At 41.9% G+C, this 13,762-nt stretch overlaps 2 protein-coding genes across 18 annotated transcripts in view; both read left to right on the top strand.

Annotated features, from left to right (window-relative positions):
* shank3a (SH3 and multiple ankyrin repeat domains 3a) overlaps positions 1 to 13,762 on the top strand; it is a 272,857-nt gene that overhangs the window by 158,589 nt on the left and 100,506 nt on the right. For all 17 annotated transcript variants that reach the window (XR_013282775.1, XM_077515775.1, XM_077515776.1 and 14 more), the window contains 2 exons: positions 1,952 to 2,187; positions 2,458 to 2,621. Coding sequence is in view for 16 of the 17 variants with exons in the window: in XM_077515775.1 (XP_077371901.1) it covers positions 1,952 to 2,187; positions 2,458 to 2,621 (400 nt within the window). In the remaining variant the exon portion in view is untranslated. The remainder of the gene's footprint in view (positions 1 to 1,951; positions 2,188 to 2,457; positions 2,622 to 13,762) is intronic.
* Positions 6,639 to 9,789, top strand: LOC144015627 (uncharacterized). Its single transcript, XM_077515791.1, has 6 exons — positions 6,639 to 7,092; positions 7,721 to 7,774; positions 8,046 to 8,123; positions 8,203 to 8,291; positions 8,551 to 8,604; positions 9,497 to 9,789. The coding sequence occupies exons 1-5, from the start codon at positions 6,675 to 6,677 to the stop codon at positions 8,593 to 8,595; spliced, it is 684 nt and encodes a 227-aa protein (XP_077371917.1). The 5' UTR covers positions 6,639 to 6,674; the 3' UTR covers positions 8,596 to 8,604; positions 9,497 to 9,789.

Genomic DNA, 13,762 nt, shown 5'->3' with positions numbered 1-13,762 from the left:
TTGATTAAGGCAAGGCAAGGCAAGTTTATTTGTATAGCACATTTGATACACAAGGCAACTCAATGTGCTTTACACAAGGAAAGTCAACATATAAACATTAACAAACAATGGTTAACATTAAGAGGAAGAAAAATAAAAATAGGTTACAAAATTTTCTAAAAAACAAAAAAAAAAAAAAAAACATACAATAACAATATTAAAACATTATTCAACAAACTTTAAAACATTTAGCATAAGGAAGTTTAAAAAAATACTAAAAAGAATAATTATAAAGGAAAAAAAAAACAAGAAAAAAAAGTCCCTAATCAAAGGTATGAGAAAAAAGCTAAGTTTTTAACCTGGATTTAAAAGCATTTACACTCGGGGCTGACTTGCAGCCTATTGCATCTGTGTGCAGCATCATAGCTAAATGCAGCTTCACCATGTTTGCTTCGAACTCTGGGTTCCACTAGTTGGTCCAAGTCTGTAGATCTCAGAGCCCTGCTGGGTTTGTACTCAATCAGCATTTCTTGGATATATTCAGGACCCAAACCATTTAGTGATTTATAGACGAGTAGCAGAACTTTAAAATCGATTCTACAGCTGACTGGGAGCCAGTGTAAATCCTTAAGTACTGGAGTAATATGCTAAGATCTCTTTGTTTTGGTCACAACTTGAGCTGCAGCATTCTGAATGAGCTGCAATTGTCTCATGTTCTTTTGAGAGAGTCCAGTCAGAAGACCGTTACAGGAATCTAGTCTGCTGGAGATAAAAGCATGGATAAGCTTCTCTTGGTCTGCTTGAAGCATGCAGTCCTTCAGTCTGGATATGTTTTTCAGCTGGTAAAAGGCTGTTTTAGTGATGAATTCAATATGATTGCTGAAGGTCAGGTCTGAGTCTATTAGTACCCCAAGATTTCAAACTTGGTCTTTAGTTTCTAAAGACAGTGACTCAAGCTGTTTTTTAACAACAATCCTCTTCTCTTTATGGCCGAAAACAATGAGCTCTGTTTTGTTTTCGTTTAGCTGAAGGAAATTTTGGTTCATCCAGTTGTTAATTTTCTCTAGAGAATGAAACAATACCTTAATAGAACTGCTGTCATTTGGGGACATTGATAAATACAGTTGTGTGTCATCTGCATAACTATGATAGTCAACATCGGCGTTCTGAAGCATTTGACCCAAAGGTAACATATACAGACTGAACAACAGGGGTCCAAGGACTGACCCTTGAGGGACCCCACATGTCATGGCCTTTCGATCAGATTCAAAATTTCCAATGGTCACAAAGTAACTCCTTTCCTCCAAATAGGACCTGAACCACCATTTAAGGACTGTTCCATTTAAGGTCTTTTAAACAGTTTTAAATCATGTTTTTTCCCTTTTAATCATTACTATTTAAAAAAAAAAAACACTTCCTAACCCTAATTGTTTTTAAACATTGCTGTTTCATGTTTTAACATTGTCAATGTATGTTCTTTTAGTAAATTTTATAACCTACTTTTGTTTTCTCTTCTGTAGTGTTGTTAACTACTGTCTTTATTTATGCTTCTTTCTTTGTGTAATGAAAGCAAATGAACTTGCTTTGTCTTGCCTTATATGGCCATCATGGCCCAGTTTGTCCTATTATGTCCTCTTTTTTTGTCCCATGTTGTCTCGCTGTGTTACATCATGACCTATTTTGTCCAATAAACTGTTCCAACAACTTATATGTGGTGACCCCTGACTGACAGGGATGAAAGTCAAACAACAACTGTGTCCCATAATTTGCCCTATTTTTGTGTCATTGCATCCCACAATATCCCTTGTAATTTCCCCTTCTTTTTCCCATAGTGTCCCAGAGGCTCCCTATTGTGTCACATCATGTCCAATTATATCCCATAGTGTTCCAGTGTCTGGGGACATTATTTGACACAATTCATACATTGTATAGAATAAAATGTTCCACCTCAAGTTGGGTTTTATGTCATCAGTGCCTTTCCGGGAGACGCCTTCCTACACCAACCGTCGCCGGGTGACGGGTCCCACGCCCTCCCCCCGTTCGCTGCTACGGTCAGCCAGTGACAACAACCTCAACGGCAACGACACCGTCCACATCCTCCGACAGACGTCTCGAGAGTCCCGCGGCCGCCAGAAAGGTCACTCCCCTGTGCCGTCACTGCGCAGCCTGCCTGCTTTTGGCCAGCACCAAGGGGGAAGCCTTGGGGAGGTAAGACAACACCGTGCTAATGTGGCTTTTTTATTTTTATTCTTATTTTAACCACAGAGAGGATGATGTAGGACAACGTGAACGTAGAGATTGATTACTGTTATCACAATTGACATCAAAGTACTTTCGAATGGCTCGCACTGTGAATGTCACATGACCAAATCCAGAAAACAGCACCCAGCCAAAACGGGATGTCTGATCAAAGAAAGAAAGAAAGAAAGAAAGAAAGACATTTGAATTGAATATTCACTCCTTTGCTGTAATTTCCAGAGTCGTCATGGCGACTTCCCTGACAGCAGCCTCCAGAGCACGGGCAGCTCCAGGTCCTCTCATTCCCGCTCGCCTTCCCTGCATCACTCGCACGATGACGACAGACCGGTACCCAGACGCTCCCACAGCCACGGCTACCCTCACGGACATCGAGGAAGACTCAGGTCTGTAATGCTTACTTATGCTATAAGGCTGGAGAGCTATGTGTAGTTGTGGATGTGGATGGGGCCAACTCCTCACCCTGTGAAGACATCTGGAAAGCCTCCCTCCTCCTTGTCAGTCAAACACTAATAATGGATGAATTGCCTCTGGTGTGCTGTAAACACTTTTGGGAGTGAGTACAAAAGGAACGCCGGATTTGGTCAGGCTTAGCATGTTAGCCGCATTCTAGCCTAATTGGCCTCCTGCATACGCATTTTAAGACCTTGTTCCTTGGTGCGCTTTAAGCTTGAAAGAATTGGAGAGTGAGTTGAATGCATAAAGAAGTGCAAACCAGCAGCTGCTCTTTATGGCCCACACGCATACCCTGACCTTTTGTTTATGGCTTGGTTTGGATTGGACGGTTGACCTGAGCGGTCGGCGGTCGTCACAGGGATATTTTGTTCATATTGTACCAAGAGAGGCTAACAATGTTGGTTATTAGGTGAGCACAATGTTTCTCAGGAACAGCTAACATGCATCCAGGGTTCATTTTACTTATTAACCCTAAAAAAAATTAAAAAAAAACTCTTTACTGATTTTTTTTTTTTTTTCATTAAAAGAAATGCTTTTTAAATGCTGCACTGGAAAAGTCAACTACAGTGATACCTCGGCTCACGAACACTTCAGCTCACGAACTTTTCGCCTCACGAACATTAAATTCGCGAGAATTTAGTCTCTGCTGACGAACTACTTTTCGGCGGACGAACCAAACCACGGGGTCGAACAGCGCCACGGTGGCGGCCACGAGAAGCTGACACACGCTCACGGCGTCCCAGTTCGTCACCCCCTTTCTTTTAGTGCGGACGCGGTTTGTGTTTGATAGACATTTTGAGTGTACTTTTGCTATTATGGGACCGAAAAAGACCCCACCACAGGCTAGTGTTAAGCCTAATGCTTACCAGCGAGGGACGGCGATTCGGCGGCACGTTTGCATTGTAGTCAATGGAGTTCGCGCCACTAAAAAAAGCGAAAGTGCCATCACGTACCTCAAAAAAGGAGAAAATCATGCCACGGCTGTTTAGTCCCAGGAAAGAGGTGAAAGTAGTTGGCGGTGCTCACTTTTTGTTGACTCGCTAAAGTGCTCCACTTCCTTGTTCACCAAGGGACACGCCTCCTCCGCTCCGGTGAGCACGAAAGTGCGAATGAGCGACAACCGTTCCATAAACACTCTACGCGGTGAAACGCTCGCGAATGAAGTAAGTCTACCATTGCTACTATCCTTAAGAACTACCATCACAAAGTAAAATAAAATGACTTTATTATACAGTACAATTTATTTCTTTAATTACAATACAATAGCACATTTATCCATCCATCCATCCATTTTCTTGACCGCTTATTCCTCACAAGGGTCGCGGGGGCTGCTGGCGCCTATCTCAGCTGGCTCTGGGCAGTAGGCGGGGGACACCCTGGACTGGTTGCCAGCCAATCGCAGGGCACACAGAGACGAACAACCATCCACACTCACAAGCACACCTAGGGACAATTCGGAGCACCCAATTAACCTGTCATGCATGTCTTTGGAATGTGGGAGGAGACCGGAGTACCCGGAGAAGACCCACGCGGGCACGGGGAGAACATGCAAACTCCACCCAGGAAGGTCCGAGCCTGGACTCGAACCGGAGACCTCAGAACTGGGAAGCGGACGTGCTAACCACTCGACTACCGTGCCGCCTAGCACATTTATTATACATAAAATAAGGTACATTTTTGTGTAATTTTAAGGGTTATTTAGTAGAAAATTATGTTTTATAGGGACCTGGGAACGGATTATTCTCATTTTAATGGTTTCTTATGGGAAATAAATGTTCGGAAGAAGAACTTTTCAGCTTACACACACTCTCTGGGAACCAATTAAGTTCGTGAGCCGAGGTATCAATGTAGTTTTACATGATGTTTCTTTTTGAGAAACACATTTTCTGTACTTTTAGGATGGGTCAGTTTGACCCTTGACATCAATGAAGTCGTACAATTTTGAAATAAAATTAAATTTGCATACCAAATTGCTTGACATTAATTAAGAGACAATTTGGGGAGCGTTTGAAGTTTTAAGTCCAGGTATGTAGCTTTTTTTAGTATCTTTTTGTGACTTTGTGTTTTTACACCTATAGCAAATAAAAGAAGCAGAGGTGAATTATGCCAAATGAGAAAACTAACATTCTCACATTGTTACTTATGAAAGTTAAGCTAGCCTTTTTTTCTCTCTATTGATCACAGTGGTTAACTTAATGTTAACCTCTTTTTTTTTTTTAACACGTATGACAGTTAATGATAAACATTTAGTTAAAATGTTACATGAAAAACAGTCTTCACTGACTGTTGTAATTTTTGCTCCTTTTGTTTATGTCAACAACAGTCAACTTCTATTTACACTTGCATGACCTTTGCAATACGCCTTTTTACGATTTTTTAACATATATTATTATTACCATTTATTTATTTATTTGCTTTTTCGTTTGCTTATACATTTTTAATTGGGTGACAGTTAATGCAGGTGATTTAACATTCCCACCATAGTTAATACATGTGTCATGGGGACAGTTTGAACTTTCAACAGTCGATTTATTGTTTCCATTAGTTTATAAGGGGGACAATACATGAAGGTCGTACCAAGTTGCGTTCCCTAAACTTCTTTCTTTTTATGCTTACAGGCCCACATTTAACCTAGAGGTGCTCAAATTGGACAGTCTAAAATGCCAAAAGGACCTAATATACTAAAGAATTTTAACAACTCGTTTCTCTCGTGGAAACCAGAGCTGTGCTATATTTGTCCTTCCTGGCCCTTGATAGCCCGTATGAACACGCTGGTTGCCTGATTTGTCCACTTTTTGCATGCAAAAACGGTTAACAATTGCAGAGCACAGTGCTGCTCAGTCTTTTTTTTCCCCCCTTTAAATGGGCCGAGAGAGAGAGAGAGAGAGAGAGAGAGAGAGAGAGAGAGAGAGAGAGAGAGAGAGAGAGAGAGAGAGAGAGACTCGACTTATTTACAAAAGTAAATAAATAAAAAAGTACATGTACATTTTCATTTTAATTACAAAAAATATGATATACGTTGGGGCGGCACGGTAGCTGACTGGTTAGCACTTCCGCCTTCCAGTACCGAGGACGCAAGATCGAGTCCAGGCTCCGGCCTTCCTGGGTGGAGTTTGCATGTTCTCCCCGTGCCCGCGTGGGTCTTCTCCGGGTACTCCGGTCTCCTCCCACATTCCAAAGACATGCATGGCAGGTAAATTGTGTGCTCCGATTTGTCCCTAGGTGTGCTTGTGAGTGTGGATGGTTGTTCATCTCTGTGTGCCCTGCGATTGGCTGGCAACCAGTTCAGGGTGAACCCCGCCTACTGCCCAGAGCCGGCTGGGATAGGCTGCAGCACCCCCGCGACCCTTGTGAGGAGTAAGCGGTCAAGAAAATGGATGGATGATGTACATAAAAAAAATTTAATTATTTCAATACACAACGCATACTTTTCTTTGTTTCCATTGACGGTGGCAATAAACAGCTTGAAGACTCACAGCACCACTGCCCTTTGAGTTGTATCTGTACTTCTGCTCGAGTGTGAGTACTTTTGCCACCTTTGAAAGCATTCAGCTGAGTCAGAGGTGTTGTGAACGCTGAAAAACCTCCCCGTGAATGCCATCTCCTGACATTTTCACATTCAACTTCGGGTCGCAGCCGTTCACGCTAGGGTGGCAATATTAGGCGCTTTCACACCGCAGGAACTTATTCAGGAACTTCCCTATGTTCCGGGGGAGTTTGTCCAAAGTTTGCGTTCACACACAAAAGTAGTTCCGGGTCTGGGGGGGTCGAAACGGTACTACCTAAGTACCTAGGCAAGAGGAGGGTATTTCGGTGTACCCTGAACTACACAAGTGGGGGCGTGTTGTGAAGTGTGTCATGATTGGTTGACTGGACGAGGAGGTGTGTTTTGGATAGGTGAGTTTTTCGCGGTAAAGCCGCCATTTCTTTTTTACTTTTCACTGCTGAGAGCGCGACGATTTCACCCCCCAAACGTTTTGGAAATGGAAGGATTTAAAAAAACCGATAGGTGGACGGACGAAGAAGTGCATGCTCTCCTGAGCACTTACGGGGACGAGGAGACCCAACGACAATTTGAAAGTGCCACAAGAAACGATAAAGTCTATCAATTGATAACCGCGAAGCTAGAAGAGCTTAGCATTTTCCACACACAAAGGCAGGTAAGGGAAAAACTCAAGAAACTCAAACAGGACTATAAAAAACTCAAGGACCACAACAGCCGAAGCGGAAATGACCGCAAAATTAATAAATGGTACGAAAGACTGGACGTCATTCTCGGCCACCGGATGGGGTGTACAACCGGTAAAACAAAGGACTCTGCAATTGCAATGCTGGAAGTTATGTGCGAGGACACGGCAGTGGGCGAGGATTCCTCAACAACAGACACGCTAACACACCAAGGTAAGACAGAATTGCCTCATGAACATTTGTATTTATATATTCGTTTAGGTCGCTGCGCGGTCTTAACGTGGCTTTTACACCGCGCTAGCACTAAGTTGTTAGCGTAGCATGGCTTAAGCTTGGCAAAGGCACGCATCCAGCTCCGAACCTATGTAATGTTGTGAAATCATTCCTAAATCAATTAACCTAGTAAATGAAGAGTATTGTAGGCAGCTAATGCCGAAATAGCCTTGCTTCCAGTGATGACGAAATTGGAAAGCTTTGTGCAAAGGACGTGTGGAAACCAGGCATGATATGCACGGTTAAAAGCAAAACAACCACTTCGTTTGTTTTTTTTTCCCCTTAAGCCAAGGCTCTGTGTACAACGCGACTAAAGAGTTTTAACTTGTTAGTCTCATCACCTAACAGCTCGTATATAGTTCTGGGGAAACGAAAACGTAAGAAGAATGACTCGAAATTGATATTTTGCCGTGACCTTCACCTCGATACCAGCGCTACTTTGCCATGAATCGCGCGAGAATTTCGCTGGCAGGGGAGTTGACGGTCACGGTGAAATATCCGTTGCTATAAAAGGTATGCCGTCTAACAGTGTAAACTGACCTTTGTTGTGATGTACTCTGACTTACAGCGGGACCTTCTCTGAGCTTCTCTGTACCTTCTGATGTCTCCCTGAGCAGTCCTGGTATGTTTCATTTCATTTCATGTAACTTCAAAAGCTCCATATAAAACTAATAAAGCAACACACCACTCACTATTAATTTTACTTCGTTGGATACGCCAGTGTGTATTGCTGCCTAAAAAAGCTTGTACATGCCGCCATATTTGGCAATGTAGTGTGGCATATTCTGTTCTGTGGCAATGAAAAATGGAAGGATATATGTGAGTGGCGTGTTTCACCCTCACCTAAATCATTGCACTGTGCCCTTACTCAGTTCATGACTCTGTTGATACAGTTCCAGTCGAGGCGTTGGAAGGGATAAGCGAGGATGGTCCATCCACAAGCGGAAGCTGCGCCCCTCTGTCAACTTCCAGTAAGTTCAAAGTCATGTAACTTGAAGCTCATCGAAATTATTCACTGTTACTAATTGGATGTACATGATGTTGATACAGCTTCAAATGATGAAGTGAGTGAACATTCGCGGCTACGAGCAGAATCAGCAGAGCTGTTCCTGAGCCTTCTGCCTTGCTCTCCCGTCCAGGTAAATGTCCAGTAAAAAAAAAAAAAAAAAAAAAGGACGTGTGGAAGCTAGGCATACTATTCACTGTTAAAAGCAAAACAACCACTTCGTTTTTTGTTCTGTTTTTTTTTTCCTTAATACAAAGCTCTGCATTCAACGTAACTAAAACGTTTTAACTTGTTAGCCTCATCACCTAACAACTCATTAAAAAAAACAAAAAAAAACAACTCAAACAGTTCTAGGGAAACTGAAAAATAATGTTATGTACTGTGACTTACAGCTGGACCTTCTCTGTGCTCTCCTTTACGTTATGATGCCTCCCTGAACAGTCCTGGTATGTTTCATTTCATTTTATATAACTTCAAAAGCTTCATTTAAAACTTTTAAAGCAACACCCCACTCACAATTAATTTTGCTTTGTTGAATAAGGCAGTGTGTTTGTTTGTTTATTGGACATTATAAACAAATGAGTAGCAGTTAACATTTTAAAAGAAAGAAGAAACTTATTGCAATCATTCATAATAGTTTACATGTTCAAAGGAGTAGAAAGAAGTTAAAAACGTGTCTAGTCCTACCCATTCTTTATATCTACTGACTCATTTCATTAAAAAAAAAAAAAAAGTACATTACTGGAATGTATTAATTTACTACACATTTTCTTTTACTGGAATGTACTAAAAGAAAATGTGTAATCCTGCTTGTGTAAACAATTGCACCTTAACACATGCGTGCATTTGTCATTAACGTATGTACATGAAATTCATAGGCATACACAATAATAAATCCTCATACTCACATATACAATTTTCATTTCACTCATAATGGTGCATTGAGAAAGGGAAAAAATAAAAAGTTACATTCCTGCAATTTTACTAGTGTGTATTGCCTAAAAAAGCTTCAAGTGCATGCCGCCATATTTGGCAATGTAGTGTGGCATATTCTGTTCTGTAACTATGAAAAATGAAAGTACATTAACGTGAGTGCCGTGTTTTACCCCTACCTAAATCATTGTACTGTACTCTTACTCATTGCACGAATCTGTTGAAACCGTTTAAGTCGATGCGTTAGGAAGGTACAAGCGAGGATGGTCCGTCCACAAGCAGAAACTGCGCCACTCGAACAGAGTTTCCTGCCCCTTTGTCAAGTTCCAATAAGTTCAAAGTCATGTAACTGGAAGCTCATCAAAAGTATTTACTGTCACTCATTGTACATTTACATCCCTATAGGTTAGCGGACACGGGACCGAGACCACCTATTTTTGGAATACCTGCACCAATTTGATGAAAAGAAGGGGGAGTCCATGAGTGCAATGTTCTTAGAAGAAATGCAGTTGCACAAGGAGGACCTTGAACTCAGACGCGAGCAGCACAAGGAGGAAGTTGACCTCAGTAGCGAGGAGCGCAAGGAAGATCAACACGTGGCACATGAGCTGGTTGAACAAAGGCACGACAGAGAGTTCCAAATGGGCTTCCTGGCAGTCCAAAACAGACTTGTGGACACAAATAAGCCAAATGCATAAGTAATAAATGCTTTTGTTTTCATATCACTTTTGTGGTTCTGTTTTTTTTTCCACACGAATAAAAACTTACGCTCAATGAATTCTTTTTAATGTTTTTATTTTTGACAAACAGTAATGCAAACATAATTACAGCGTCCCACCATTCAGAGGTTCTGATGTTCTTCCACTCCCTGCGCGGAACACACCCAGATTGGTAGAAGTGGCAAATCTGAAACAAACACAACAAATTAATAAATGTTAATATCTACATTAATTACTTTTGTGCAACAGCCTTGTGATTTACATGACAGAATACCTTAAAATAGCGGAATATGCACCAATTTATGGCCCTATGATAAACCACTGGCTTGAGGTGGCAATCTGGCACTTCCAAAATCAGCACTTTTCCCAAAATCCCGGCACCTTTGTTCTAACATTCGTGCATCGTCAAAGAAAGTAAGCCATTTCAACACTTTGGATCGGTCAATCATGTGTTTAACAGAAAAAAACAAAAAACAAAACATGCGGACAGACTAACAATACGTCCAGGTCCAACGGTATTATGAAATACGCAGCGTACATGTAGCGTGAACAGCAACTCGCCATCAAGCCCTATTTTGCCGTGAATTGCACGAGAACTAGGCAGGAAACACCAGTTTCCAGCGATTGCCCTTTTCATGGCAGAAAGTACGACAAAATATCCACAAACGACCGACGCGCGGGGACACACGCAAGTAAACGTGCAACTGAACGCACCAGTCATACGTTGTGTTTAAGGCACTAATACACTCTGTAACTTCATTTTTTTTTCGTGTTCTCCACCTTGCAAGGGGAGCTCCGTTACATGTTACAGCTTAATTCCGATGTGAAATAAATTTCGTATAATTGTGTTTAAACCTTACCAGTGCACGTCTTCGTGCTTGCAGGTTTGACTGTCTTTCCAAGTGAGCAAGTCCTGCCCATTTCTCATCTTGATGTGGTAATACGGCGGGTCCCAATGGTTCTCATCAACCTTTCCCGTGAAGTTCTAATTGCTGCAAACACAACTCTGTACAACATGACAAGGAAAACGAAAAGATGATATGCCTTGTATCGTAACAAATGGCGATGGAGGGTCAAAGGTCGCGTTTTTCAACGTCACACTGGTTGTTTGTCATTCAGTTTTACCGGTACCGCCACTTGCTGGACAGGCGGGGTAGTGCTGTTTTTTTTCCTCCCCTGACATACGTCATCAGTCTCATTTGAATAAACTACCCTGCCTGCTTTCATGCCGTGTGAACGCAAACTCGTGGGCCGCTCACAAGTTCTTCGGACCCGGAACTGACTCTACCATGAACTCAAAGTTCCTGGGCTTTTTGGTGTGAAAGCGCCTATTGACTCGTTATCTGCGTGTTAACCTGTCGAGCGGCCTCGCCGATCCAATCAAGCGCATTATCCTCCACGTGTGATGGGAGTCATTTATTTGTAATTGTTGTCAATCCTGATGCCCGTTCAAGGCCGAAATGGCAGAGGAGACACTTCGGTCATGCCCGCAGCATGCTTGACAGACATTAGCATCCTCGGCTTACTGATGATGCAAGTGTGGGTCGTATTAAGTCAGAATTTAAGCCATTAATGAGATGATTTTTATTCCACTATTATACATGTACATTAATTTTATTTGACTCCAGAAGAGCTTTAGCATACATTCAACCTCAGTGATTTGTTCAGAATTGGGACACAGCCCTGGTGCAAATATACAATAGAATCTATACTGTATGTGGGACCAGGGTTGAGGGTCAAACCCATTCCACAGATTGGCTTTAGCCGCAGGTGCTTCTACTCAGCGGGTAGGTAAACACATTTGTCTATATTTGTTGAAGAAGCACTTTCTGGACCAGGATTCGCCGACCCTGCTTGGGACTCACACATTATCGGAGTTATACCATCCATGAGTCTTTTTGATTATTTGTTTTGTCTTGAGCTATGAGCAGAAATTTGAGTCACAAGCACTAAATGGTAGTAGCAAACTTCAAACAAAAATAGGCTGCAGATATTGTTTATTAATTATTGAATTATGTTTTTATTTGATGTAATTATTTTCAATTATTAATTATTAAGTTGTTTATTGCCATTCCCAGTTAAACAAAAAAACAAGACAATTACAAGCTGTGGGCCCTATTTTTGTAAACAGCGCACATCTGCGCTGTGGCGTAAATGCCGGTGGATGCTGAGTTTTGTAGTAGCATCACATTTGACTTCCCGTATTGCTGTTCGTCTGCTCATTGACGTTTCCCATTGTTAGAGAGGCTGGGCTGGTTATTGTGAGAAATTGGTCTAAAAGTCACGTGTGTACAATAATGGATCCGGCAGCGTCCATTGTGCGTTTTCAGTAAATGAAAGGTGTGAAAGGGAAGAAAAACAGCAGTCAATAGTTACGTGTGAACCGCTTTCTAACTTGGAAAATCTTTCTCATTTTTGCAAAAAAATATATTGTAAGTGAACCTATTATTGTGTGCTGAGAGGGTTGGATCCCAAAGGCGCAGACACAAATAAGGTTTTTAACTATTTATTCACATAACTTGACTAAACGAAAAACTACGAGAATGCATCGAGAATCACGAGACGCCAAGCCCCCTTGGGTTGCGAAGTAGCACAGAGGACAGTGATCAATAATCCGGCAACACGCACATTCCTCAGACAGCTTATATAGATAGCCAATCAATCTCATTGGTTGCGGCTAGACATGTGAGTACCAGTACTGACCTGGAATTCTCTGATTGGCCGTTAATCCAGTAATTACAGATAGTTCCTGACATCAACAAACATCATATAGCATAAAAGATTCCTGACATCACATAGTCCAGACATCATATAGCCTAAAACTAGTTGAAACTGGATGCAGTTACATCAATACCCAAAACAGACACGTAACGGGTCGTGAACTCTGACACACGGTCATGAACTCTACTCAAACTTAATCCAGGCGTGACCCCAGACATGAGACAAGACCCAAACATTACTCCTTCATGACCCGAGTCATGACAATTGTTAATATCTTTGCCTACTGTTGCTTCCGATTAAACCTTGATTTACTGTACATGCACGTTTTATGTACAATTGTAATATTCTTAATTATCTTACAAGTTTAAAATGAAGGCAACTACTGTGAATACTAAAGTGGTAAAGCAATTGTTTTTTTGTTTTTTTTAATAAAACAATATTACAAAGTACTACAAAGAACAGAAAAGTTGAAGTGCAGATTAAATTCCTTATTTGAGTAATACATGAATGGGAAATATCATTCAAATGTAATCTTGTTTCTCTGAATGTTGCGTCATTGCTGTTAAAAATCCCTGGGTCACATTCCTCCATGTTGCCCTGCGATTGGCTGGCAACCAGTCCAGGGGTGTCCCCCGCCTACTGCTCATAGCCAGCTGGGATAGGCTCCAGCACCCCACGCAATCCTTGTGAGGAGCAAATGGTTCAGAAAATGGATGGACATTCCCCCATGTTACGAATTATAGACCAAAAATTTTTGCGTAGGTACTTGTTATGACTGCAAATAAGTTAACCACGGTCATATTATTAATATTATGTTTATTAACTGCCCTGTGATTGGCTGAGATCGGCTCCAGCACCCCCCGTGACCCTTGTGAGGAATAAGCGGTCAAGAAAATGGATGGATGGATGGATGGATGGATGGATGGATGTTTATTAACAATAAGATACCCTTTACCGTTGCCCATAATAATGCACAAGTCGGACATCACACGTATGGCAGACGGATGAAAAGAAGCACTCGTCAAGGGATTCACTTCTATAGGCTGCCTATGTCACCTTTGCGCATCTTCGTGTCCCCTGCCTCTCGCCTCGCCTCTCCTCGCCTCCACCGGGATTCAACATTAACATGCAGCAGCCGTCCCCAGTTGGTCCCCCTCTCACATGAGCCCCCACAGTAATTGGAAAGCCGTCAGCAAGCTGTTGCTGCTTGTAGATGGGGATGGAAAGAGAG

This window comes from Festucalex cinctus, chromosome 3, assembly GCF_051991245.1.
Source record: "Festucalex cinctus isolate MCC-2025b chromosome 3, RoL_Fcin_1.0, whole genome shotgun sequence".
NCBI lineage: Eukaryota > Metazoa > Chordata > Actinopteri > Syngnathiformes > Syngnathidae > Festucalex > Festucalex cinctus.
Note: the sequence above shows the minus strand (reverse complement) of the source record. Positions and strands in the feature narration are given on the sequence as shown.

Excerpts from the sequence above, each read along its gene's own strand:
- LOC144015627 (XM_077515791.1), top strand. The coding sequence starts at position 6,675 with ATGGAAGGATTTAAAAAAACCGATAGGTGGACGGACGAAGAAGTGCAT. Across the intron at positions 7,093-7,720 it reads AGACACGCTAACACACCAAG|CGGGACCTTCTCTGAGCTTC; the intron begins GTAAGACAGAAT and ends TCTGACTTACAG. Across the intron at positions 7,775-8,045 it reads TGTCTCCCTGAGCAGTCCTG|TTCCAGTCGAGGCGTTGGAA; the intron begins GTATGTTTCATT and ends CTGTTGATACAG.